Raw genomic sequence first — 23,952 nt, forward strand, 5'->3', positions numbered from 1 at the left:
CTGCACTCCAGTCTGGGCAATGGAGTGAGACTCCATCTCAAAAAAAAAAAAAAAAAAATGATGGCTACTATATAAATAAATACAAGTGAGCATATGTGATACGTTAAATTTTGCTAGGATCCCTCTCCCATGCTAATCACCAAAGGGAATGTAAATTATACAAAGGTAAGGACAATGTTTTGCTCATGACTGTGTCAATATATAATATACAAATAATATCTTGGTATTCTGGGACTCAGCATTCATTGTTGAATGAGAGAATGAGAATCTTGGTAATGCCAGCACTTACTTTCTGCTCAGATGCTGATCCCACTCTAACCTATCCTGTTCACAACTAATTCCTAGACTTTTTATGATGCAAAATCATAAAACGAGGACAGAAGGCTTACCTTAAAGAGAGAAGTGGAGGTATTTTTTGTCAAAAGTGATATATAATAAAGAGTACAAAAAATAATAAAAGAGAGGAGAGGGCATAAAAACCGCTCTTGCTATCAGTAGAAGAAATCTATTTTGGGGAGGGTAGACAAAGGGACTTATTTATTTAAAGACTCACTAATTTTCATATTTTTGGTAGAGACGAGCTTTCCATGTTGCCCAGGCTAGTCTCGAACTCCTGACCTCAAGGAATCCACCCTCCTTGGCCTCCAAAAGTGCTGGGATTACAGGCATAAGCCACCACAGCCCGGCCATAAGGGGACTTTAGAAAGCCTTCTGAGAATGTGGGAGATGAGAGTGAACGTTAGGAGGAAGAAAGAAGATGAAAGGGGGATCAAAACATTTGGCTGGGGGTTCTAAATTGGATTGGGCATCTAATTGTTTAATGCCTTTCAAGGGATAATTGAAATAAATGGCATTCTTTTCATTTAAATTTACTTGCTTTTCCCCATTCAATTGTGCTTTTTCTTTTCTTTTCTTTTCTTTTTTTTTTTTTTGAGCCTGAGTGCCACTCTGTCGCCCAGGCTGGAGTGCAGTGGCGCCATCTCGGCTTACTGCAAGCTCCACCTCCCGGGTTCACGCCATTCTCCTGCCTCAGCCTCCCGAGTAGCTGGGACTACAGGCGCCCGCCACCACCCCCGGCTAATTTTTTTTATATTTTTAGTAGAGATGGGTTTCACCGTGTTAGCCAGGAGGGTCTCGATCTCCTGACCTTGTGATCTGCCTGCCTTGGCCTCCCAATGGCTGTCGCCCAGGCTAGGGTGCAGTGGCGCGATCTCGGCTCACTGTAAGCTCCGCCTCCCGGGATCACGCCATTCTCCTGCCTCAGCCTCCTGAGTAGCTAGGACTACAGGCACCCGCCACCGCGCCGGGCTAATTTTTTGTATTTTTAGTAGAGACGGGGTTTCACCGTGATCTCGATCTCCTGACCTTGTGATCCGCCCGCCTCGGCCTCCCAAAGTGCTGGGATTACAGGCGTGAGCCACCGCGCCCGGCGGATTGCACTTTTTCAAATGAGACTCTCCTCCAGGCTAAACGTTTCTCCTTTTGGGCTATAGAAGAAAGACCTGAGCTCCTCAGTGACAGGGAGCGTATCTTCTTTATTTTGTATTCCTGGGACTAGCAGAGCGTCTGCCAAAGAGCTGAAGGGTCATGTTTCAGTTTTTGCAAGAGAACTCAACTTGAGCCTCACATCTATTGGACAGAGTGGGCTTATCTTGGCCCTCCAGGCGAAGTCAGCTGAAGGCCATAGTGGAGACCCAACTGGTTCTTCTAGTCTTCTTCTAGTTTGTTTATTAATTTTGCTAAACTTAGCTCTTTATAACCTTCAACAAATTCAAGGTTTTATTGTGGTATAATTGATTTGCAATAAACTGCACATACTTAAAGTGTACAATTTGATGAGTTTTATATGTGCGTAATTGTGAAACCAACAGACAGTTAACATAGCATCACCCCCAGGAGTTTCCTCATGGTGGTTTTATTTCAAGGTTTTATTATCTAGAGATAAAGAGATAAGAAGATAGATGAAATAGGATTCTTCACGAGTTGATAATTGTTGGAGCTGGGTGACAAGGATTCAATGATTCATTGTTTGAAACTGTTTTTATATATGTTTGAATAAATTCATTTATAAATTTTTAAAAAAATTTTTTTTTAGAAAAAACTTCAATATGTTAATTCCCATTGATGATAGAGGCCACCGGCTCCTGTTTAAAAAATTCAGGAAATGTGCACGATCAGATACTTCTCCCCAACAAGGTTTGGGGAAGCATTATGAGTGAATTTAATACCCTCTCCCATGTCAACTACATTAGTCACGAATGAAAAGATATGGGAATTATTTGGGTGGGTCCTTTAGATCTGAATTTTTTTTTTTTTCTTTTTGGAGATCGAGTCTCACTCTGTCACCCAGGGTGGAGTGCAGTGGCATGACCTCGGCTTACTGCAACCTCTGCCTCCTAGGTTCAAGCAATTCTCCTGCCTCAGCCTCCTGAGTAGCTGGGACTATAGGTGCACGCTGCCACGCTCAGTTAATTTTTTGTATTTTAGTAGAGATGGGGTTTCACCATGTTGCCCAGGCTGGTCTCGAACTTCTGAACTCAGGCAATCCGCCTGCCTCAGCCTCCCAAAGTGCTAGGATTATAGGTGTGAGCCACCGCACCCGGCCAGATCTGAAATCTTCAAAGAATTCAAGCATTATGGCTTTGGCTAAAAACCAATTCATGTATTATTTATTTTGATGGGAGGTCTCATTCTGTCACTCAGGCTGGAGTGCAGAGGTACAATCTTGGCTCCTGCAGCCTCAATCTCCTGGGCTCAAGGAATTCTCCTGCCTCAGCGTCCTGAGTAGCTGGGACTACAGGCACATGCCACCATGCCTGGCTAATTTTTTATATTTTTTTGTAGACACGGGGTTTCACTATATTGTCCAGTCTAGTCTCAAACTCCTGGGCTCAAATGATCCTTTCACCTTGGCCTTCCAAAATGCTGGGATTACAGGCATGCGCCACTGCATCCAGCCCAGATATTTTAAATGTATATTTATATATAATCTTTTTAAAAACCCATACACGCTAACATTCTATGCACATTTCTGCATTTTGCATTTTCACTCATACATCTGGAAGATATTTCTGTATCAGTACATATAATTAATCTCATTTTTTAAACAGCTGCAAATAATTCTAGCAAATGAATGCATAATTGATCTAACTAATCTCCTGTGGATAGACATTTAATAATTGTTTGCTACTGGAGTCAGTGTACCTTTATACATATGCCTTCATGTACCCGTGCATTTATATATGCAAGATACATTTATAGAAGTGGAATTGGTAGGATTACATTTATAAAATGTATCAACCTTTTAAAAGTACTTGCATCAAATGGTTTGTTACATTTTTAAATCCAACAATTATTGCCAAATTGCTCTGTATCATGTCTGTGTGTGACAATTTACAATCCTGCTAATGATGTATGAAACCATTTGATTCTGCACACCCTTAATGAGACAGTGTGTTCCTTAAACTTTTTATGTGTGCCCAACTCTTCAGTCACAGTGGAGTTTCAATATGGTCTTAATTTACATTTATCTTTTTATGAGACAGGTTGAGAATCTTACCGTAGGAACTATTTGTTATTTCCTTTTCTGAGAACTATCTGTTCACGACATTTGCCATTATTTTTCCTTGGGCTTGTTATTCTTTTTGTTCTTGATTAATATCTGGTGGGATATTTATTCCTACTTTTTCATTTGGACTGTTGAATTAGCTTGTCTACTTCTAAAAAAATTCTACTTTCATTGGGCTAAGTTACATTTATGGTTTAATTTAAGAAAAACTGACATTTCAGTGTCTCTTCCTGTATGAGAACAGGGCATATCTTTCCATTTATTCAAGACATAAAGTGGGTTTAAACAGGTACATTTTTAAAAGATGGCTACTTGTGGAGACCAAATTGAGAAGGGCAAGAATGAAAGCAGGAAGACCAATTAGGTGGTCCTGCAGTGGCCCAGGAGACAGAGCTTAGGCTAGGGTTGGGGGTGGACAGATTTGAGGTCTGTCCTCGAGGAAGTACTAATTAAACTTTCTCATGGATTGGATATGGGAGTAAGACAAAGGGAAGCCTAAGGATGATGCCTAGGTTTTCAACTTGAGCCATTCAGGGACTAGTGATGCTGTGAGATACAGGAGACAGAAAGAGACCCTAGAAGAAGGCTTGATTAGAAGCAAAGTCCCCAAGCCTCAAACTCCAGGGAGGCTGCCCACAGAAGCTCTTTCAGTGGCAACACAACCAACTGGAATCACAACCAGCCAGGGCCTCCACTAACCCGTGTGGTACCTTGGTGTGAATTTAAAAATGGCGGCTTTTCTGGGAAGACAGAGGCCCAAAGGTACACTTGGAGAGGAGTATGTGAGTTGAGTTTTAGCCCCTACTTAGTCTCTTGACTGGGTGCTCCTGTGCTATGAGCAACCTGCAGGACCAGACCTGGAAGCCTTGGAACTAACCTCTGACTGGGGCATCTGACTCATCCACTCCTATAAAGTATTATCCTGCTCCTTAAACTTATCCCAAAACGGGCCCTGACTCTAGTGTTCTGCTTCTCAGCTAGATCCTCATCTCTACCTATTCAGAGATCTTCCTGTTACAGTGAATCTGACTGCTGCCTGCTTATGCATTTCGGCAGTTGCCTTGCCTCTCCTAAACCTTGAATAGAGTGCATAGAATAAAATATAAGCCTTAAGTCATCTTGGTAACCATAAATCTCAGAATGATGCTTTTTTGATACTTACGCAATTCCTATTGCCCAATTTGAAAATGCCCTGGTTCATCTGAAAACAGACCAGTTAGCTGCATAGAGTAGCAAGTTGTAAGTTGCATCTGAAAGACCACTGGCTTCAAACCATTCTGATTCTGAGTCATCTGTTTGGTGCTCTGACTTTGATCCCAGCCTCCAGCCTCTGGGTCCCCCTGGTCTAGGTGACACCTCTCCAAACAGTGTTGAGCTTACTCCTCAAAGGCAGAGGACAGAGGCAGATTCTGAAAAACTCTGCGTTCAGTCTGACATTCCCTGTTCTTTTCCTGCACCTTCCCCATGAAATAGCACATTCGAAAATAATTACTCATGCCCTCATGACTAACTGACTACCCCAACCCAGGGAGCTCTCCCTTCCTTAATCCCCTCCATTTTAGTTACACCATGGGGACTTCAGGTGGGCTGCAGGAGTACATCCACATTTCCATCAGTCCTTGCTAGGGGCAGTGTTACACTACATTGATAATTCCCCACTCCGGGTGCACAGTCCCCTCTCCCCAACTGAGCTAAGATGTAGGCTACTGATGATTTCATGCCCAGCCCAACTATGAATCAGCTGCTTCCAGTTAATCATTCCTCCTCGTACCCACCAGGAGAAACGGTAACAACTGAGGCAAGAATGCAAAGCCACAACCTAAAAGAAAAGAGACACATTGTTCCATCTGATCTACTGACAGCTAAGACAGTCACTCCATGGAGTACACAGGAGATTCCCAGGCTGCTGCCAGGGCTCATTTTGTTCTTGTCTTCCCTATGACTTTGCTCAGGATTCCGCTATCAGCAACTTCATCCTCCAGCTCTCTCCATCCTCCTATCAAAGCCTCAGGGACATAGAAAGAAGCTTACCTTCGTAAAATGTGCCAGGACCTCCGTCTTAGATAAAAGATGACTCTGAGAAAAGAAATTATTTCATTCCACTATGTTCCATTGGATTTCTGCTTTGCTTAAAAGCAGAAACAACCATGGCTTGAGATGCTTCTAGTGTTTAATGGAGAATTGGGACTATTTCCCCGACATGCCCTGCTCTTCATTCCTCTTTGCTTCTTCCCTTTTTGCCTCCTTGGACTCGAGAGGCGACCATAAGTGGTGAAATTTCTCACCAGATAGAACGCCAGGCAGGTGCAGCTCTTGAAGCACCAAGACTGGCTCAAGAGATTGTAAATGGATCTGTCAAGTGCATGCGCCACTGATGTTCAGTCAGGAGAGCTTCCATTTGTTAAAAATACAAAGGACATTCCTATCATCAAGCATCACAATTACGCAAACTCAAAGAAAACAATGTTAGCTCTACCTGGCCTATGTTATATGCTCTAAGAAGGTATTTTAGAAAATTTCTTTTTTTTTCTTTTAACAAAAATTTATTGAAGGATCAAACGTGTTCTCTTTCTTGATGTCTTTAGCTCGTAAAGTCGTTTTGGGAACTTCGTGCATCTGGCAAATAAAATGAAACACCAATGAAATGCTGAGAAATGATTATTTCCCTTACGTATTTTAGCGGCCTCCAGGCAGACCTGATAAATATTCAGCGAGTGATTAGCTGGTGCATCCCCACCTGCGTCCTTTGCATAGCCATGTCCGCTACTCTTTCACAGGCAGTTTTACTTGGTAATTTACAAATGTACCGGCTGCACTCTGCACCTGACAGTATTGCAGTAATTAGCTTGGGATGCAAAATGATTTCTAAATTAAGGTCCTAGACTTGCAAAATCAAGAAAGCCTGATAAGCAACATCGTCCCTCTGATGGCCAGTGAATAACAGGATAAATACGTAAGACAAGTCCTTTAACCATCCCACGTGGTGATAAATGCCCGACGTACAAATTAAAGGTCTCTACGACACGCAGGTGAAATACGGTATAGGTCAAGAAGAGAAGGTAGGGGAAAGGGTCAATGCTTAATTAGTTAAAAATCGCTCTCTTCCTCCTGTAGGAAGGTCTAGAGCCTGTGTCTTTTAGGGCACACGTGATGAAAGCGACATTTTGGCCAGGTGAAACCTCAAGCTGGTACAGGCTGCTAACACACGGGCGTCGTGCCCCGGAGACATCGGGGGTCCTGAAGATGGGGAAGGGACTCCCTGTTGCGTGTGCTCAGGGGTTAGCGGGTGAGCACCGGGCGGGAGGCTCCGGGGCAGGGGCTGCGCGTGGAGCCCACTCCGGAACGCGGGCTCCTCTCGGCCCGGCACGGACCGCGCAGGACTCCGAGCCCGTCGACAAGACAGAGAGAGAGCGGGAGTGGGAGGAGGAAGACGGGGAGAGGAGGAGGCCGGACGGCAGGAGCGGAAGAAGAGGAGGAGAACTGAGGCGGAGGAGGGCGAGAGGGAGGAGAGCCGGGAGCAGGAAGGGAGGAAAGAAAAAGGCGGCGGAGGAGCGCGGACCCGCCACTCCCGCCCTCCTCCTCCGCATCCCCACTCGGGCTGGCCCTCCCCGGGCCGCCCGCCGCCGCCGCCGCCGCCGCCGCCGCCGCCGCCGCCTCTCCCTGTTCAGTCTTCCCAACACCGCCAGGCGCCCTTTGCCTCCTCCGCACTCGGCGCGGCCCGCTCGGCGCCGGCGCCGCCGCCCCCGCCCCCCCCCCCCGCGCGCCCCCGGCCCGCGCGCCCCCGCCGTTCTTGTCCGCGCGGCCTCGCGCTCGGGGCATGCGCGGTGGGCGGCGCCGCTCCGGGCCGCCTCTGCCGCCGCGAGTAGGAAGCGCGAGCGCCGGGCGCCGGGCTGTCAGTGAGCCTGGGGCCAGCGGGCGAGCCAGCGGCTCCGGCTCCGGCTCCCGCTCCCGCTCTGCGCCGCACCGGCCTGACTCTCCCCGGTCCCCGCCGCGCCCCCTCGCCGCGACCTCGGCCACCGGCCCGCGCCCCCCGCCCGGGGTCGCCCCGAGCCCGCACCTCTCCGCCGCCGCCCCCGCCCACCCGGCCCTCCGCGGCCGCCGCTCCCCGGCGGAGGCAAGAGGTGGTTGGGGGGGACCATGGCTGACGTTTTCCCGGCCAACGACTCCACGGCGTCTCAGGACGTGGCCAACCGCTTCGCCCGCAAAGGGGCGCTGAGGCAGAAGAACGTGCACGAGGTGAAGGACCACAAATTCATCGCGCGCTTCTTCAAGCAGCCCACCTTCTGCAGCCACTGCACCGACTTCATCTGGTAAGTGCCGGGCCGGGCACCCCTGCCCCGCTCCTCCCCGCCTCCGGGTCCCGGCCCCCGGCGCGCCGGCAAGTCCGCCCCGGGGCTGGCTCACTCCGAGAACTTGGAACCGGCGGGAGTCCGAACTCTCGCCCGGAGTGACACGCGCTCCCGGCCCTGACACCGGCGGGCAGGACTCCCGGGACGTCGCCGCCCCGCCACACACACCCCCTGGCGCCGGAGGGAGGCTGGCCCCGTGCGGTGGCGGCGGGGATCTTTCCCCGGGCCGGGCCCCTCACCTCCCCGGGGGCGCCCACCCGCACGCACCCAGCGGAGCGGCCGCTTGCCGGGGTGGGAGCCCAGTGGACAGGGGAGAAGGAGAGGCCCGAAGAGCGAAGGTTCCCGGAGAAACGCGTCCCGGAGTAACGGGGGAGCGGCGGCGATTGCGCTGCGCGGTCCAAGTTGCTGGCGAGCCAGGCTGGGCGCGTTCGGGGGGGTGTGTTTGTGCTTCCCATCGGGCTGGACCGCGCTGGAATCTTGGGCCCCTGCCTACTGTAGGCTGCATCTACTGGGCACGGACTGACTTTGACTTTTCTGAGTGAGCAGAGAGAGAGAGAACAAACTGTTGAAAGCTTGCAGTGGGGGAGGGAGAGTTCGAGCAGGCAAATGGCACAAGGGCAGAGGGACTCATTTAAAATAGACCCTGTCGGCCAGGCGCGGTGGCTCACGCCTGTGATCCCAGCACTTTGGGAGGCCGAGGCAGGCGGATCACCTGAAGTCAGGAGTTCGAGACCAGCCTGGCCAACATGGTGAAATCCCGTACTACTAAAAGTACAAAAATTGCGGGCGTGGTGGCAGACGCCTGTAATTCCAGCTACTCGGGAGGCTGAGACAGGAGACTCGCTTGAACCCGGGAGGCGGAGGCTGCAGTGAGCCGAGATCGGGCCACTGCACTCCAGCCTGGTTGAGACAGAGCGAGACTCCGTCTCAAAAAAAATTAAAATAGACCCTGTCAACACGAGATTAGACCTGTAACCCTGTTGATGAGGACAGAGGCCTTATTTAAGAAAAATAAGGGCCAGAGGTGTCAGAGATCAGGTAATCGCCAATGAATTCAGGCATTCTTAACTCGGAGGATCCTTGGGGGCTTATGGAGAATCGATACATAGAAGGGCTTCAGGGGTCTCTGAACCCTGCAAAACTGGGTGAAATTGTGTTTGTGAATCTTTTTGCTGGTGAGAGAATTACAGCTTTCATCTGATTCTCAAAAGTGTGTGACCCTTCTTCCCAGCTCCCCGTCACCACACAGAAGTTTAGAAAGCTGGAACTAAAGGAGCTCTAGGTCCTCTAGTTAGAGCAGCAGTAGTTTGGTTTTTCTCTTAGATTGCCGGATGCCCTGACTCTTCTACCTCTTCTTTGTCGTGTAGCAATTTCCTGACAAGACAGAGCTATGGCTAGGGCTTCTTAGCTCCCTCCCCTTCTAGGCCAGGGGGAGCTACCCAGGGTGACAGTCATGGAGTGAATCCTGCCACCAGCCAGCTGTGTGGCACAGGTATCTTGGGCCACTAGAGTGAACATAATATGGATGGATCTGTCTGAATCCATCACACCTGGGGAAAAACATCCCAAAGGTCAGGTCCCATGATCGTGGTGCTAATAAGGTGTTTAATTTTTCCTTTCCTTTTTAGACATCTGCTCCCGAGTACACTTTTATGAAAAGCACAGCCACCTCTATGAGTGATTTCCACTGTCTAGTCAGCATATGAAGCGATTGTGCTCAAAGGAGTAGGTAATCGTAGATAAGGCTATTTAAAATACAATTTCGGAGCATCAGGGCAAAGAGAATATTGCATTTGGTTAAGAGGAGGTGGTCAACTGTGAGAGTCCATTAAAAGGGAACAGACTGCTGGTGACTTTTGCAGGAAGTGGGAGAGTTAGAAAGGGACTTGCAGCCGACCGAGGCTAGCTAGTGTCTTTCCACTGTCAGTTGCCCTCGAAGGATCAGTCCTTGGTGAGCTGAAGAGGCGCTCAGGTCACTAGCAGTATTGTGAAGTGGAAAATAAAGGCCCCCCTGAGTATCCCTGCAGCTCTCTGCATTTAATTGTAAACCAACCAATTGGAAGTCCCAGGAAACCATCTACAGGGATTGTCTTTTTCAGTTTGCTTTCATTATTGTTTCTACGGGGTCCTTGATTTACAAGTTTATTTCAATATTAAATCACTGATATTTTTAAGTGAAATGTTTAGAGTTAATTATGGTTTTTGGTGAGGGGGGATGACTCTAAGTTAATTTTAAAAGTATGTGAAATACTTTGTGCATTAAACATTCTATGTGAAGCAAGAGGTTATGACGCTCAGCCTTCTGAAGAAATGTTAATACAGTTAATCCTAGTAGAACAATACCTGCAATTGAATGTCCATGTCAGGGTTCTCTGCTTACAGAGTAAATTCTCTACAGTCATTTACAAGAACAAAATACCCTCCGTATGTGCTTTGACTGCTGTCGGTTCTCAGTAGAAATTAGATCATGGTAATCTCAAATGCAAACAATAGGAATGATATTTTCTAGGATCTGGTTCCTTAAGCCAAAATTAAATGTTAAAAGTGATGCCGATTGGCAATTTCTAGACACGTAATACTTTAAACAAATGCATAATAAGTAAGCCCACTTTGTTGTCTTTAGGGAGGAAAAATAAAACAATTTTCATTTGGTCTTCAGGAACAAAATTAAGTAACTTCCTTTTAAAATTTTAACCCTAAACTCTTTTGTTACTTGAATATTGTATTGTAGCCAACAAGTTTGAATACACAGTCATGTTCTTGTCTTGAAATTTAAGTATCGATAACATAGTATAAAAAATTGGAAAGAAGCTTGATATATTGGAATAGTTCAGTGATCCTTTATAGGCAAGATTTTTTTTCCCCTCAAGGTTGAATTTACACAGTAATCTGACTAGATATTTAGGTATGTTTTTTCTATTAAGTCATTGGGTTTCACGTACAAACCTTTAGTAGTGGAGTACTTGGTCACATAACTTGTTTGAAATACGCTATCCAACACAAAATATGTTAAGATATTTTGTTTTTGTTTTTGTTTTTCAGGGGGTTTGGGAAACAGGGCTTCCAGTGCCAAGGTAAGCTGCCACTTTTGATTTTATTTTCAAGCACAACATGAAATAAGCATTCCAAACAAGAACAGTATTTCCAGTCATCTTTTCTTTCCAATAAAAAAAAGGTTATTCAGATAATATTTTTGAAATATGAGGGCCGTAAATTTGGGCCTTAAATAATTTGAGCCTACTAATCTGCATATAGAGCTGCCTTTTTCTCATTGGAAAAAAAAAAAAAAGCCTTCCTGTAATTTTATTTTTTGCCGAGAACATTCTTGTCAGAAACTGCTGTCTTTGTGTGGGTGTTGAGAAAAAAATGGAATCACTTTGTATTCAAGTGGCTTTTCTTCCTTGTTCTTCCTCTTTGTTTTTATTCTTCCTCGCTTTTACTTATGTATTGAGTTGGACTCACTGCATCTAATTTTAGGCCACATTTCATTCTAGTAAGGGTTTGTTTTGTTTAGATTACCAGTTGTCATCCAGAACAAAGTTTGCATGTTTTAAAGTTTTGTCGATGATTTGATGATGACTGATTTCTCCGGTTTGACTATGTGGCATGCTTTTCTTTAAGCTTACGTATCTGACAACACGTGATACCAGCCATCACATACAGAAAGGAATCCATTTGCTTCCCCCTCTGATCTGTAATTATATTCCACACACATCAAATATCTAACTTTTTGTACTCTCCATTCTATTTGTTTGGCTTTTCCTTTTTGAAGAAACCCACTTTATAGATCGTGAAGGCATCACAGGCTCATTAGCTAACTTTTCTGGCTCTCCTGCTCATTGTCTGTGTTGTGTTTATTTAGTTCTGGTTCCATTTCCCATCTGGGCATAGATTTATTATTAGGGCAAGCAGAAAGTACATTCTAGCCTGGAAAATATTATCCTAACACTGTTTAATATTAAGTGCATTAGAGAGAAAGGCACTGTGTACTTTCTTACAACTTGGAGGTTGTGCTAGCTAGTAAATTGGTTGCCTTTGAAAAACTTCTTCAAATTTGTGAACTTGTTTCTTGTATACATTTTCTAAACATATTTTAGATGGGAGTATTTTATGGTATGATTATTCATTTAATATTCTACCTTTCTTTCTCCCAGCACATCTTTCTCCAAGATGTGCTTAAAACCCCTACTGAGTATATCATTTTCAGAGTTACATTTGAAAATCAAGGGATATTCCTTTTAAAAAGAGAATAAAGAGAAAGATGTGTTATACCAGTCTCTACAAAAGATGAAAGGAAAATGTAGCTCTTTCTAGTTCTCAAAGTTGTGGGCCTGAACTTTGTAGGTGAGATTTGAGCCTAGGCTTGAACATGACTTTAGGGAGTTTAAAGATGTAAGATTCTGGGCCAATGTGATTGACATCTGTTAGTTTTGGTGATATTTTTGGTTTGGGTGGGGACTTATATAAATCTATAAGAAAATTTTTGTACTGAATCTTCTCAGTACTGCTTGTCTGGGAGAAAGTGCTTATCTTGTTCTAAAACTTTTATCATTTTCTGCATAAATGAAAAGTAAGATTGATTAGAATAAGGTTGGTTCCTCTTAGACCTGCTCATCTGAGCAGATTCTGTTGTGGAAATCCCAGTGACCATATTACTAGGCTCCAGGGGGTTTTGCACGGTTTCCCCCAGAGCATCTCTGGAACGTTTAGTGGATTAGCAGATTAATAGTCTCATGGCAGCATAACTCCCTTTTACCTAAATTATACAAGTGAAACCCATAAAAATTTTAAACTGTATAAAATAAAAAGTGAAGTTGCATTCCCTTCTCTTTTCCCACCTCCAGGGATAGCTTCTGTTTGAGACAACCATTCATTCACTCACTCACACATACTTAGTTTTTAAAAGGAGATCAACATTTTATACCACTTTGCAAATGGCTTTTTTCACTCAGCAGTAGATGGTGGATATTCTTCCACATCAAAGCATCAGTTCTGCCTCACTCTGCTTAGTGCCTGCATGTGTGGATGTATCCAATTTATTCACCCATTCCTCTATTGAGGGGTATTTTGGTACTCAGTTCCTACTAGTACGATACTTTTGTCAAGAGCATTATTGAACACTAGTATAGGTATTCCTACAACAGTCAGAAGTGTGTATGTGTGCATCTTAAATGTTAATGGCTACTGCTAAATTACTCATCAAAAGAGTTCCAGTGTACACTTTTTTTTTTTTTTGTATTAATGGAACTTCCCCTTCAGTTTTACCAGTAAAGATATTAGATAATGTACATCTTTTACATTTTTTACCAATCTGGTAGGTGAAAAGGGGCCCCTCTTTTAGATTTCCATCTCCTGCATTCTGGGTGAGCGTGAACATTTTTTTTTCAACTATGTTTTAGCCATTTGTGTTGTGTGAATTGCCTTACTTAACGTAATATTTGAAACTCTGGATTTACAAACTGGATAAATTAGAGAAGTGACTATGTGCTTTCTATATAGTTCTTTGCTTTGGTGAAGAATTAAACCTCAGATCTCTTTAAATAATGAATTACCCTACTGCATTTACAAATTATAGTTCACAGAAACTTTTTCCAATAGTATACATTTATTTGTAACATGCTGTCACTTGTTATATTTTGTTTACTGTGTCTCATCTGTATTTGACTTCTAGTAGGCATATGCTAGTCCATTATATTTTGTTGTTTGTTGTAACTTAATTAAGAAGGATGTGTTACCTCGGGATGATGCTTTTAATCCCACAAATATAGTTATCCAGCATTTTCTGTTTTGGCTCTTACCTCAAAATTAATCTTTCTGTTAACATCTGACCATTGTAGAGTGTTTAAGTTTTCTTTTAATGCACTCATTTTTTTTTTCTTGGTTTTGTTTGATAGAGCATCATTCTTCTGCAGGAGAATAACTCATTCTCACTCATACCTTTGGCAACACACCCTCTGGAAATGACAGCTGGAGTTTGAAACTGCTTTTTGTATTCCTCATACATGAGAGTACTTTTACACAATGAGGCAGTGCTTTCTATCTACTTGTATGTAGTGTGTTGCTTTGGTTAGTAGGTAAAATATCTGCAGCAAGCATAGTTTTTCTTCCTTTCTTTAACTAGAGAGGTGTGTATGCTCCCAGTGACTCACATATTCATGCAGTAAGTAATATAGCTTTAGATCCAAAATATTTATCTTCATTTTACTTAGTAAATGATGAGTAGGTATTTGAAGACTAAAGAAATAAGTGAGTTTCAGTCCTTAAAACTGAGTTTGTAATTTATGCCATTTAGAGAGTGGCATTTTACAAGCATGTGAAACACTAAGGTTATTTCTACTTTCATTTATGTTGTATCTTGAGAAAGAGAAGGACGTTTCTCTGGAGAGAGACTTATTGGCTTATTCCCATTTTCCCTTCATGGACTCTGTACCATTCTTCTTTATATTGCAATATAGGTGTGCAACCCTGAAAACGGATATTACCAGGGCAAGTAACACAGGAAACCGTTGTCAGAATTTGCTGCCTGAAATGGTGAAACCAAGGGCCATTCTTCTGGGGAGGAGAAAGATGAATGTGTAGTAGATTTCCAAGTAGGAAATACTTTTCTTAAGGTCCTCAGAGATAAAGACAAGCGTGTTCCTTCACAGCTCTGAAGTGACCCTTTTTACATGACTTGGAGTTGCCTTCTTATTTTTGGCTGAATGTTTTTTGCTTGATGTATTCCTAGTACTCCTTTCATCTCCATAAGATTAGCAGAGATCTAGTCCTTGCCCACTTTTTCCCCCCGCCTCAGAGAAAGGAGAAGATGACAGGGGAGTAGATTTGTGTGGTATGGACATTGTTGAAGTTGAATGTCAAGTCTGGAAGGTCTCTTTCCAGTTGGTAGTTTCTGTCTTGCACTGGCTACTTCCAAAGTCAGTCATCAGAGAACAGAGCGATCCACTGTACTGCTCAAATGCACTCTTCCTCTGGGGCAGTGGAGCTGAAACAGTGTTACCTACTGCTTTCGGTACTGGAAAAGGGAAAGCCAACTCGATTTTATCCCCCTCCTTAGGCGGAGCAACACCCATGCACTTCTCTAATTACAGTGGTAGAAACAGCCTCTCAAAATGGGACCTGCTTATTTCAAATGCCAAACAGTTACATAGTTTGTTACATCTGCCTAACCTCCCCTTGTTTTCCCTAATTTTTTTTTTGGCTATTCTTTGTCTTTTAATATCACAAATTAAAATGTACTACAAACCCAGGCTCTTTGAGGAAGATACTCAAGAGACAGCATGAGAATTAAGCTCTGCCAATAACCATGACCAACAGGAGCCTGTTGTCCCTGAATGATCATCACTGGATTTTGAGCAGTCTGCTGGGAAATAATTCACATTTTTGTGCTTTCAATGATGCCACTAAGAAGTTGTTTTGAATCTTGAGTCATTTCCCTGCTAAGAACACAACACATATTGTACTTCGTCTGTGACTCCAGCTGAAGCTCTGCATTTTCCAGTGTTAAGGGTTAAAAAATCAGCTACTCAGCCGGGCACGGTGGCTCACGCCTGTAATCCCAGCACTTTGGGAGGCTGAGGCGGGTGGATCACGAGGTCAGGAGATTGAGACCATCCTGGCTAACACGGTGAAACCCCATATCTGCTAAAAATACAAAAAGTTAGCCAGGCGTGGTGGTGGGCGCCTGTAGTCCCAGCTACTCGGGAGGCTGAGACAGGAGAATGGTGTGAACCTGGGAGGCAGAGCTTGCAGTGAGCCAAGATCATGCCACTGCACTCCAGCCTGGACGACGAGCGAGACTCCATCTCAAAAAAAAAAAAAAAGAAAAAAAAAAAAACTACTCTTCCCCTTTGATATTTTGTTTGAAGGCCCGTTTCAGAGAAGATATTTCCATTGGCTCATCTGAGCAGGGTGGTGGTTTCTATTCCTTCTATAAGAATGAAACTTGGTGTTTAAAGGAAGAAAAAAAAGAATGATTCTCCTCTTGGCTGTGTGAACTGAGGGATTCTAGAAAACAAAACTACTTAAGGAAGGTGGCCTTTAAACAAAGGGGGCAGTAGCGATTGAGTCATCAGCCTTTCAGAAAAGGGATGCGCAGTTGTCTTCATCTGCCACGGTGTTCTGAGAGCTGAGTTGTATGGACACCAAGTACCAGGAGATAGGATACTGAGGTCCGAGTTGGGCAGAATCATGAGGTTGGCCAACTTGAGCAGAGGATCTGTCCTCCCTACGTACTGCATTGACCACTGCTTACACTGTGTGGCCTCTGGCTGCCCGCTGATTTTCGAAGTTATGGGTTTCAAAGCCAGGGTTTTCCATTATTCTGTCTTCAAGAGGGGTTCAGCCCTTGGTACCTCAGTTTTGATTGGTTACCCATCCCCAAATTGTAAGTTACTTTAATTATAGATGAACTCTTGAAGGTTTAGTTCCAAAAAGATAGAATCCATGGAAGACTGAGTATAATTTGAAACCTAGAGGTTTTGTAGTTAATGCCAGGTCAAAGCATTATCTCAGCCTCAAAGATGGAATGGCCAATAATGCCTGAATACAGAGAAAAATGGTGGAGGTGGACAGTTAGAACTGCCTTTCTGTGCTTGAGTGCAGTGGCTCATGCCTGTCATCCCAGCACTTTGGAAGGTTGAGGCAATCGAATTGCTTGAGCCCAGAACTTTGAGACCAGGCTGGGCAACATGGCAAAACACCATCGCTACAAAAAATACAAAAAGTAGCTGGGCATGGTGGTGCGGTGCCCATGGTCTGAGCTACTTGGGAAGCTGAGGTGGGAGGATCACTTGAGCCTGGGAGGTCGAGGATGCAATAAAGTGTGATTGTTCCACTGCACTCCAGCCTGGGCGACAGAGTGAGACCCTGTCTCAAAAAACAAAACCAAACAACCAAAAAAACAAACAAACAAACAAAAAACCCCTGTTTTTCTTTTCAACAGTGGTTTTCCTCCGTAAAAATGTGTTAATACTTAGAAGTAGGGACGCTTAGATAAAACTAGCGTTAGGTGTTCCCTTTTGGTGCTATATACTTGTTATAAAATGATTTGATTAATGACTTTCTGAATTGCTACTTTTACTTTATATGGTAAGTGAAAGTGTTTTGTTAATTTATTCACACATCAGTCCTACCCCCGCCACCAGAAGCTGGGGCTGTAGCATATGGAGTGGCTATTTATCCTCATAGGCAGTAAAAGCCAAATAAATGTTTACTTTTGCAGATACATCTGATGTTTGAGTTTCCTTTTCTTTATATTATTTTATTTTTTTGAGATGGAGTCTTGCTCTTGTTGCCCAGGCTGGGATGCAGTGGCTCAACTTTGGCTCACTGCAACCTCTGCCTTCTGGGTTCAAGCAATTCTTCTGCCTCAGCCTCCTGAATAGCTGGGATTACAGGTGCATGCCACCATCCCCAGCTAATTTTTGTATTTTTGGTAGAGACGGGGTTTCACCATATTGGCCAGGCTGGTCTTGAACTCCTGACGTTAGGTGATCCTCTTGCTTCAGCCTCCCAAAGTGCTGGGATTACAGGCATGAGCCACCGCGCGCAACCGGAGTTTCCTTTTCTTTAAATTTTTTGGTGGTGTCCTGCCCTCTGAGTATTTCACTCTTGATGATACTATTGAAATTTAAGTTTTTAGACAAATTAACCCCTCACTTGCTCAGTTGTTTTTCTTCATGAAGAGTCAGAGTATTCCATTTCCAAATAGCATTAGTTTCACAGCTGCCCTATCAGGATAAGTCCAACTCCTTAGCAAGACATTGGAAGACTCTTAAAGTCTCCTGCCTGACATCTTCAGACTTACCTACAGTGCTTTCCTTCTTCCCATCCCTGGGTCATTGTGAGTAAATTGCAGTTTCCCAGGAAGTGCTTCCTTCAATTCTTTCCTCAACCCCCTTTGCCCAGATGATACCTGTTTCACCTGTTAAGTCTTAGTCTAAGGTTTAGCTCTGGTCTTTCCCGATTGTCCTGCTATTCTACATGTTCTTCCTATCATAGGACCCTTTTTTTTTTTTTTTTTTGAGACAGAGTGTCACTCTGTCACCCAGGCTGGAGTGTGCAGTGGCACAGTCTTGGCTCACTGCAACCTTTGCCTCCTGGGCTCAAGCAATTCTCATGGCTCAGCCTCCTAAGTAGCTGGGATTACAGGCACTTACCACGACGCCCAGCTAATTTTTGTATTTTTAGTAGAGACGGGGTGTCGCCATGTTAGTCAGGCTAGTCTCGAACTCCTAAGCTCAAGTGATCTGCCTGCCTCCGCATCCCAAAGTGCTGGGATTACAGGCATGAGCCCCCGCACCCCACCCTTCCTGTCATAGGACCTTCACACTGTATCACCTCTCTACTTCTGTTTCCTCTGCCAGTTTTGAGTACAAGGACTGAGTCTTATTTCTTTTTGTGTCTCCAGTGTGTAATGTGGTGCCTGACACTCAGTAGATACTATGTAAATATTTGTTGGGTGTGTGATTATATAAATATTAAGAGATGTGATACAAACGTTCATAACCAGAAAGATCACAGTGACTTCTGCCTGGCTACCTTTTTAATATTTTTTTAAAGCAAGCTTATAATCCAAAGTTATGCCAACTAAAATCTTAGGATCATTAAAGAAAAAGTACTTTTTGAAGCTAAGCATACTTATTCCAAAGAGGGAGCAGAAAATTCTACGTTTATGTGTATAATAAGTTAACATATGTAATGGCTAAACCTAACACATTAACACTGTAGAAATAAACCACTTAATGTGTCTTCTTTCTGTCTTTGGAAGAGTGTCCAAGCATCAAGAATAAATCTTATTGCATAAATAAAACAAGAGTGTATTATGGGCTGTAGCAGGAGAGGGAAGATATCTTGGGTACAGGGTGAGAAAGTAAGACCAGCTTTTAGTACTTGTTTGGTATAGTTATTTAAATGCTCTGTTTTACTTTGAGATTGGTAATAACTGGAGCTCAATCATCATGCTCCAGAGGGAGCAGTAGCTCAACTTCACTGAATCTGTTATTTTTAAAATTTTTGTACCTGAAAGGTTTTGTGCCTTAATACATTTTTTTTGTGCCTTAATACAAATAATAAAGGTTTTTGTGCCTTAATATGCAAGTAAATGTACAGGGATGGCAGTGGCAGCTTTGGAGTGAAACAGCTGTGATTATGTTTATCATCACAGATTATAACGGTGATTAGAATCACTTTCAAGATTTTATTCAATTGAAAGGAAAGAAAATGAATATGTATTCAATGCTGCATTATGTCAGACATCTAACTTTCATGTTTTATATGCTTTCATTCCAAAAGCACCCCATAACAGGATGTTATCCCCATCTTAGAAATAGAGCTAAAGTACTTAACCAGGCTGGTGGGGCGTATCATGGGTTCAGATTCTAACGGTTTTGCAGAAAACATTCTTCAGAGCCAAGTGGAAACTTTTGGTATGAATGAAGCCTGGATTTATATTAGGAGAGGAAAGAATGATGCCATTATGAAACATTTCTTGGTGACATAAAATTAAGGTTTCACTGTCCTCATCAGTCTGTCAAAATTTCCACGGCAGACCCTTTATTTCAGGTCTTGTTTCCACCCAAACTGAAATCTCATGCTCAACTTAAGGCATGGCCATTTCAGTGTTAGCTGTGTCTAGTAGAAATTGCTATAACTGCATTAAACTCTTTACTAAATTATACAAAAGGGAAAATGGTTTCTGGAAATAGATTTCTATCAGGAATGGAATGGAAGGGAATGATTTGATTAATTGCCAGCACAAGATAAGAATTATTTAAGAGCAAGTCCATAAAGTAAGATTAGCATGAGGGCAATGTATCTTTAATGCCTTCACTTGCTGTTCCCCCTCCAATATCTATACATTTCTATTCTTGGTATTTTGAGAAATAGTAGATCCATCTGTCCTGTCCAGGGTGACTCCGGTAGGTAGTTAGGAAATAAACCACAAGGGTGTAAATATGAGACTTGAAGATGTGCTTATAAATAAGTTTAGCTCTGACTTGGACAGACTTCCTCAAGTTTGAGGGGATGGGTCAGTGAGGGTCCAGTTAACAGTTGAATTGAGAGGAAAATTCTACCGTGGAGATTAACTCATGGTTTTACCATCTAGTTTTGAGTTAATCTCTACGATATAATTTTACTGTATAGTGAGATATATATGTATATATGTGTATATATGTATATATGTGAATATATGTGTATATGTGCATATATGTGTATATGTATATATATGTATATATGTGTGTATATATATACACACACACCTAGCTCGTGTGATACATACACACGCACACATACTAGCTCGAGTATGGTTGTGCACGAAGTTTATGACGTAGGGGTTTTCTTATACTTGAAACACAATTGATAGCCAGCACCCAGATAGCACTTACTGTATACACTGTTGTAAGCACTCACTTTTAACTCATTTGATCCTCACGACAATTCTGAAGAGAGAGGCAGTGTTGTGATTCCCGTTTTACAGCTGAGGAAACAGGCCCTGAGGCACAGGAAGGTTTAGTAATTTGTCCACAGTCACACAGTTAGAAAATGGTGGGGTTGGGATTCAGACTTGGGCAGTATGAGTCCAGATGCCATGCCGTTAAGCCAGGTGTTCTCCTGCTTCTCAGTTGTCCTTTTCTTGAAGTTTTGTCACACTTAAATCACACCATTAACTCGAATGTCTAGGTATTAAAGAATGAAGCATTTTTTCCTTTTTTTTTTTTTTGAGACGGAGTCTTGCCCTGTCGCCCAGACTGGAGTGCAGTAGCGTGATCTTGACTCATTGCAACCTCCGTGTCTCAGGTTCAAGCAATTCTCCTGCCTCAGCCTTCCGAGTAGCTGGGATCACAGGCATGTGCCACGATGCCCGGCTAATTTTTGTATTCTTAGTAGAGATGGGTTTTCACCGTGTTGGCCAGGCTGGTGTGGAACTCCTGACCTTAGGTGATCCACCTAACTCGGCCTCCCAAAGTGCTGCGATTGCAGGCATGAGCCACCGCGCCCAGCGGGAAGCATTTTTTCAATTCAATAACACTTAATGTGCTTCCTGCCTGAAGTGGGAGGTTATGGCCCCATAGATGGACTCTGTTTAGTCTGTGTCATGCCAGATCCTGCAGGGTGTGGGACAGAAGACATATATGAAAACAACACATTGTGACAGTACATCATGTAGATTATATTACATCTTAGTCTGAATGAAATAGCAGTTTTTGAAGCATGTGGGAAGGAAGGAGATATTTTTTGAACTCATTAGGAGATGGCTCTTGTTTTGGGCTTCGCAGGTTGCTAGAATTTCCTTTGATTAGGAGAATGGAGGAAGCCCTTCTAAGGTAAGGGAATGGCATAAGTGAGAGAGGGATGCGAGTGATTCACGTTCAGGGAGCAGTAGACTGGGAGAGCCCATCTTATTTGAGATGTAACCCCCGCTGACCTCCAAAAGGAAGAACAGATGAGAAAAATATGTGGGGAGCCGCTTCACGTTTGCCACATACTGATTCTTTATTAAATACGTTGTTTCCTCTTGTATCTTTCTGTTTTCATGTCATCATTTTCAGAACAAAGTTACAAATACAGAGATTGCTGTATCTACATGTAGAAGATACATTGTAATGAAGCTTGGAAAATAACTTCTTGAGTTTAAAACAAGCTTGTTCAACCAGTGGGCCACATGCAGCCCAGGATGGCTTTGAATGTGGCCCAACACAAACTTGAAAATTTTCTTAAAAAATTATGCATTTAAAAATTTTTATTTGTTTTAAAAGCTTATCAGCTATCATTAGTGTTATTTTATATGTGGCCCAAGACAGTTCTTCCAGTATGGCCCAGGGAAGCCAAAGATTGGACAGCCCTGGTTTAAAAAGTGTGGTACTTTGACACTTCTTTCTGCTCATCTCTCTACTATAAGGAAGCTGGCATATTGATTATTGATTATAGCATCCTGTTGGGAGTCCAGGGTCTTACCACGTGGAAATTATGATTGGAGATGAGATACTCAGTTATACTAGATATATGTATTAATAAGGGGAAAATAAAGAATTAAAACATTTACATATTAAAAATCGGCAACACTTTCTATTTTAGAAACTGTCTACCGATTTATTCAGTCAGAATTTCTGGTTCATGATCCGTAGTTTATTCCTCCTCTCTCCATGGGCTAACCTTGGGCTGATGTGTTTTCACTGTGGTCAGAAACCTTGGTAAGGAAAGCAAAGGGGTGCTGCAGTGTACTGGTGTCCTATTTGGAGTATAAGATAAGTTTTCGTCTGAGATTCAGATTTGAGAAATACAAGTTTACATGATACTACTACCATGCTACTGTGAACTTACAGTGTACCATCACCGCATGGGTGGAAAGGATGCTGGAACAGAAGCTAAGTAGGCTGCCCTCATGTGTGACTGGTGAACTGGGAAGCTGTAATTTGAAATCAGGCAGATTTACTGAATGTCTGTTTCCACTGCAGTAGTTTTTTTAGTTGCTGAAGCAGTACAGATAAGTAGCCAATCCCTTTTTCTCAACTTATCTCTTCATTTTTTCCTTCTCTTAGGTTTCTAATCAAGAATGATTTGTGGTGCTGTTTGTGGTAATTGGAATAAAACTCTCACTGGCTTAGAAAGCTTGACTCACAGTTGTAAAGACTTCCATTAGCTTCCTTTTAGATTTGTGTTGAAGTTAAATGGCTGTACACTAGCTTAAATAATTTTCCTTCTTCTGTTGAATTCATGCAACTGTACATCCTCCGTGAATGAACTGCCCTAAAATGTGAAAATGGGAGATTACTCATTTTAAAAAAATTTAAAATATTTTAACTTGATTCTTAAGTATTTACAATGTAGAAAATAGCTTAAAACATGACGGTTAAGTTCTAAATAGGAAGATGTTTTTCTTAATGCTGTTATAGTTGTGAAAAGTTGTACATGATGACTTAAAATTTAATAGGTGGGTTACAAAATAAGATGATGGTATTATGAGTAATTTGCCTACCAATACTTCTGAAGTTTCTTTTTAGTGAACCTAATTTTATCATATGCCAAATTTGTTTGATACTAAAGTGACTTTTGTTCCTTTGGTTTCACATTAGTTTCCTCAATCTGAATAGCACATTAATATGGAAAACTTCTCTAGAATTCTTCTGTTTTAATTAAAAAATGGGGCTTTGTTTCTCTATATCACATATGTGTGTGACTTTAAAATTGAAATGATCATTAATTATAAACAGTTTAGAAACATGGAGGAATGATTTTTATTTAATTTTTAGGTACGAATTCAAGTTTAGGGATAATGACTGATAGGCACCATTATCCTTTTTTTTCTTTCTTTTTTTTCTTTTTTACTTGTTTTGTACAACCAGGACCATAGCACATGCTGGTATTGAGCTGGATTGGTGTCTATGTGATGCAGATTAGCTTTCACATCATATGTTATAAAGCTGAGTTATTGGGCTGGAGCGGGAATAGTTGGTATGCTTAAGACATGTCATGGTGGGTTGGACACGGTGGCTCACGCCTATAATCCCAGCACTTTGGGAGGCTGAGGTGGGCAGATTGTTTGAGGTCAGTAGTGCGAGACTAGCCTGGCCAATATGGTGAAACCTTGTCTCCACTAAAAATACAAAAATTAGCCGGGCGTGGTGGCAGGTGCCTATAATCCCAGTTACTTGGGAGGCTGAGGCAGGAGAATTGCTTGAACCTAGGATGTGGAGGTTGCAGTGAGCCAAGTTCGCGCCATTGCACTCCAGCCTGGGTGACAGAGTGAGACTTGGTCTCAAAAAAAAAAAAAAGAGAAAATACTTGTCATGGTGACTGGGTGCAGTGACTCATGCCTGTAGTCCGAGGACTTTGGGAGGCCTACGTGGGCAGATTGCTTGAATTCATGAGTTTTAGACCAGCCTGGGTAACACGGCAAAAACCTTTCTCTACCAAAAAATATGAAAATTAGCAAGGCTAATTTTTATTAGCCTGTAGTCCCAGCTACTTTGGAAGTGAGAGGATTGCTTGAGCCCGGTGGTCCAGGCTGCAGTGAGCCAAGATTGTGCCACTGCA

At 43.0% G+C, this 23,952-nt stretch overlaps 1 protein-coding gene across 1 annotated transcript in view; it reads left to right on the plus strand.

The window, feature by feature from the left end:
* Positions 1-7,411: 7,411 nt before the first annotated feature.
* PRKCA (protein kinase C alpha) overlaps positions 7,412-23,952 on the plus strand; it is a 501,655-nt gene continuing 485,114 nt past the window's right edge. The window contains exons 1-2 of the mRNA XM_025362600.1: positions 7,412-7,878; positions 10,960-10,991. Coding sequence (XP_025218385.1) covers positions 7,706-7,878; positions 10,960-10,991 — 205 coding nt within the window. The 5' untranslated portion in view covers positions 7,412-7,705. The remainder of the gene's footprint in view (positions 7,879-10,959; positions 10,992-23,952) is intronic.

This window comes from Theropithecus gelada, chromosome 16 (assembly GCF_003255815.1).
Source record: "Theropithecus gelada isolate Dixy chromosome 16, Tgel_1.0, whole genome shotgun sequence".
Classification (NCBI taxonomy): domain Eukaryota; kingdom Metazoa; phylum Chordata; class Mammalia; order Primates; family Cercopithecidae; genus Theropithecus; species Theropithecus gelada.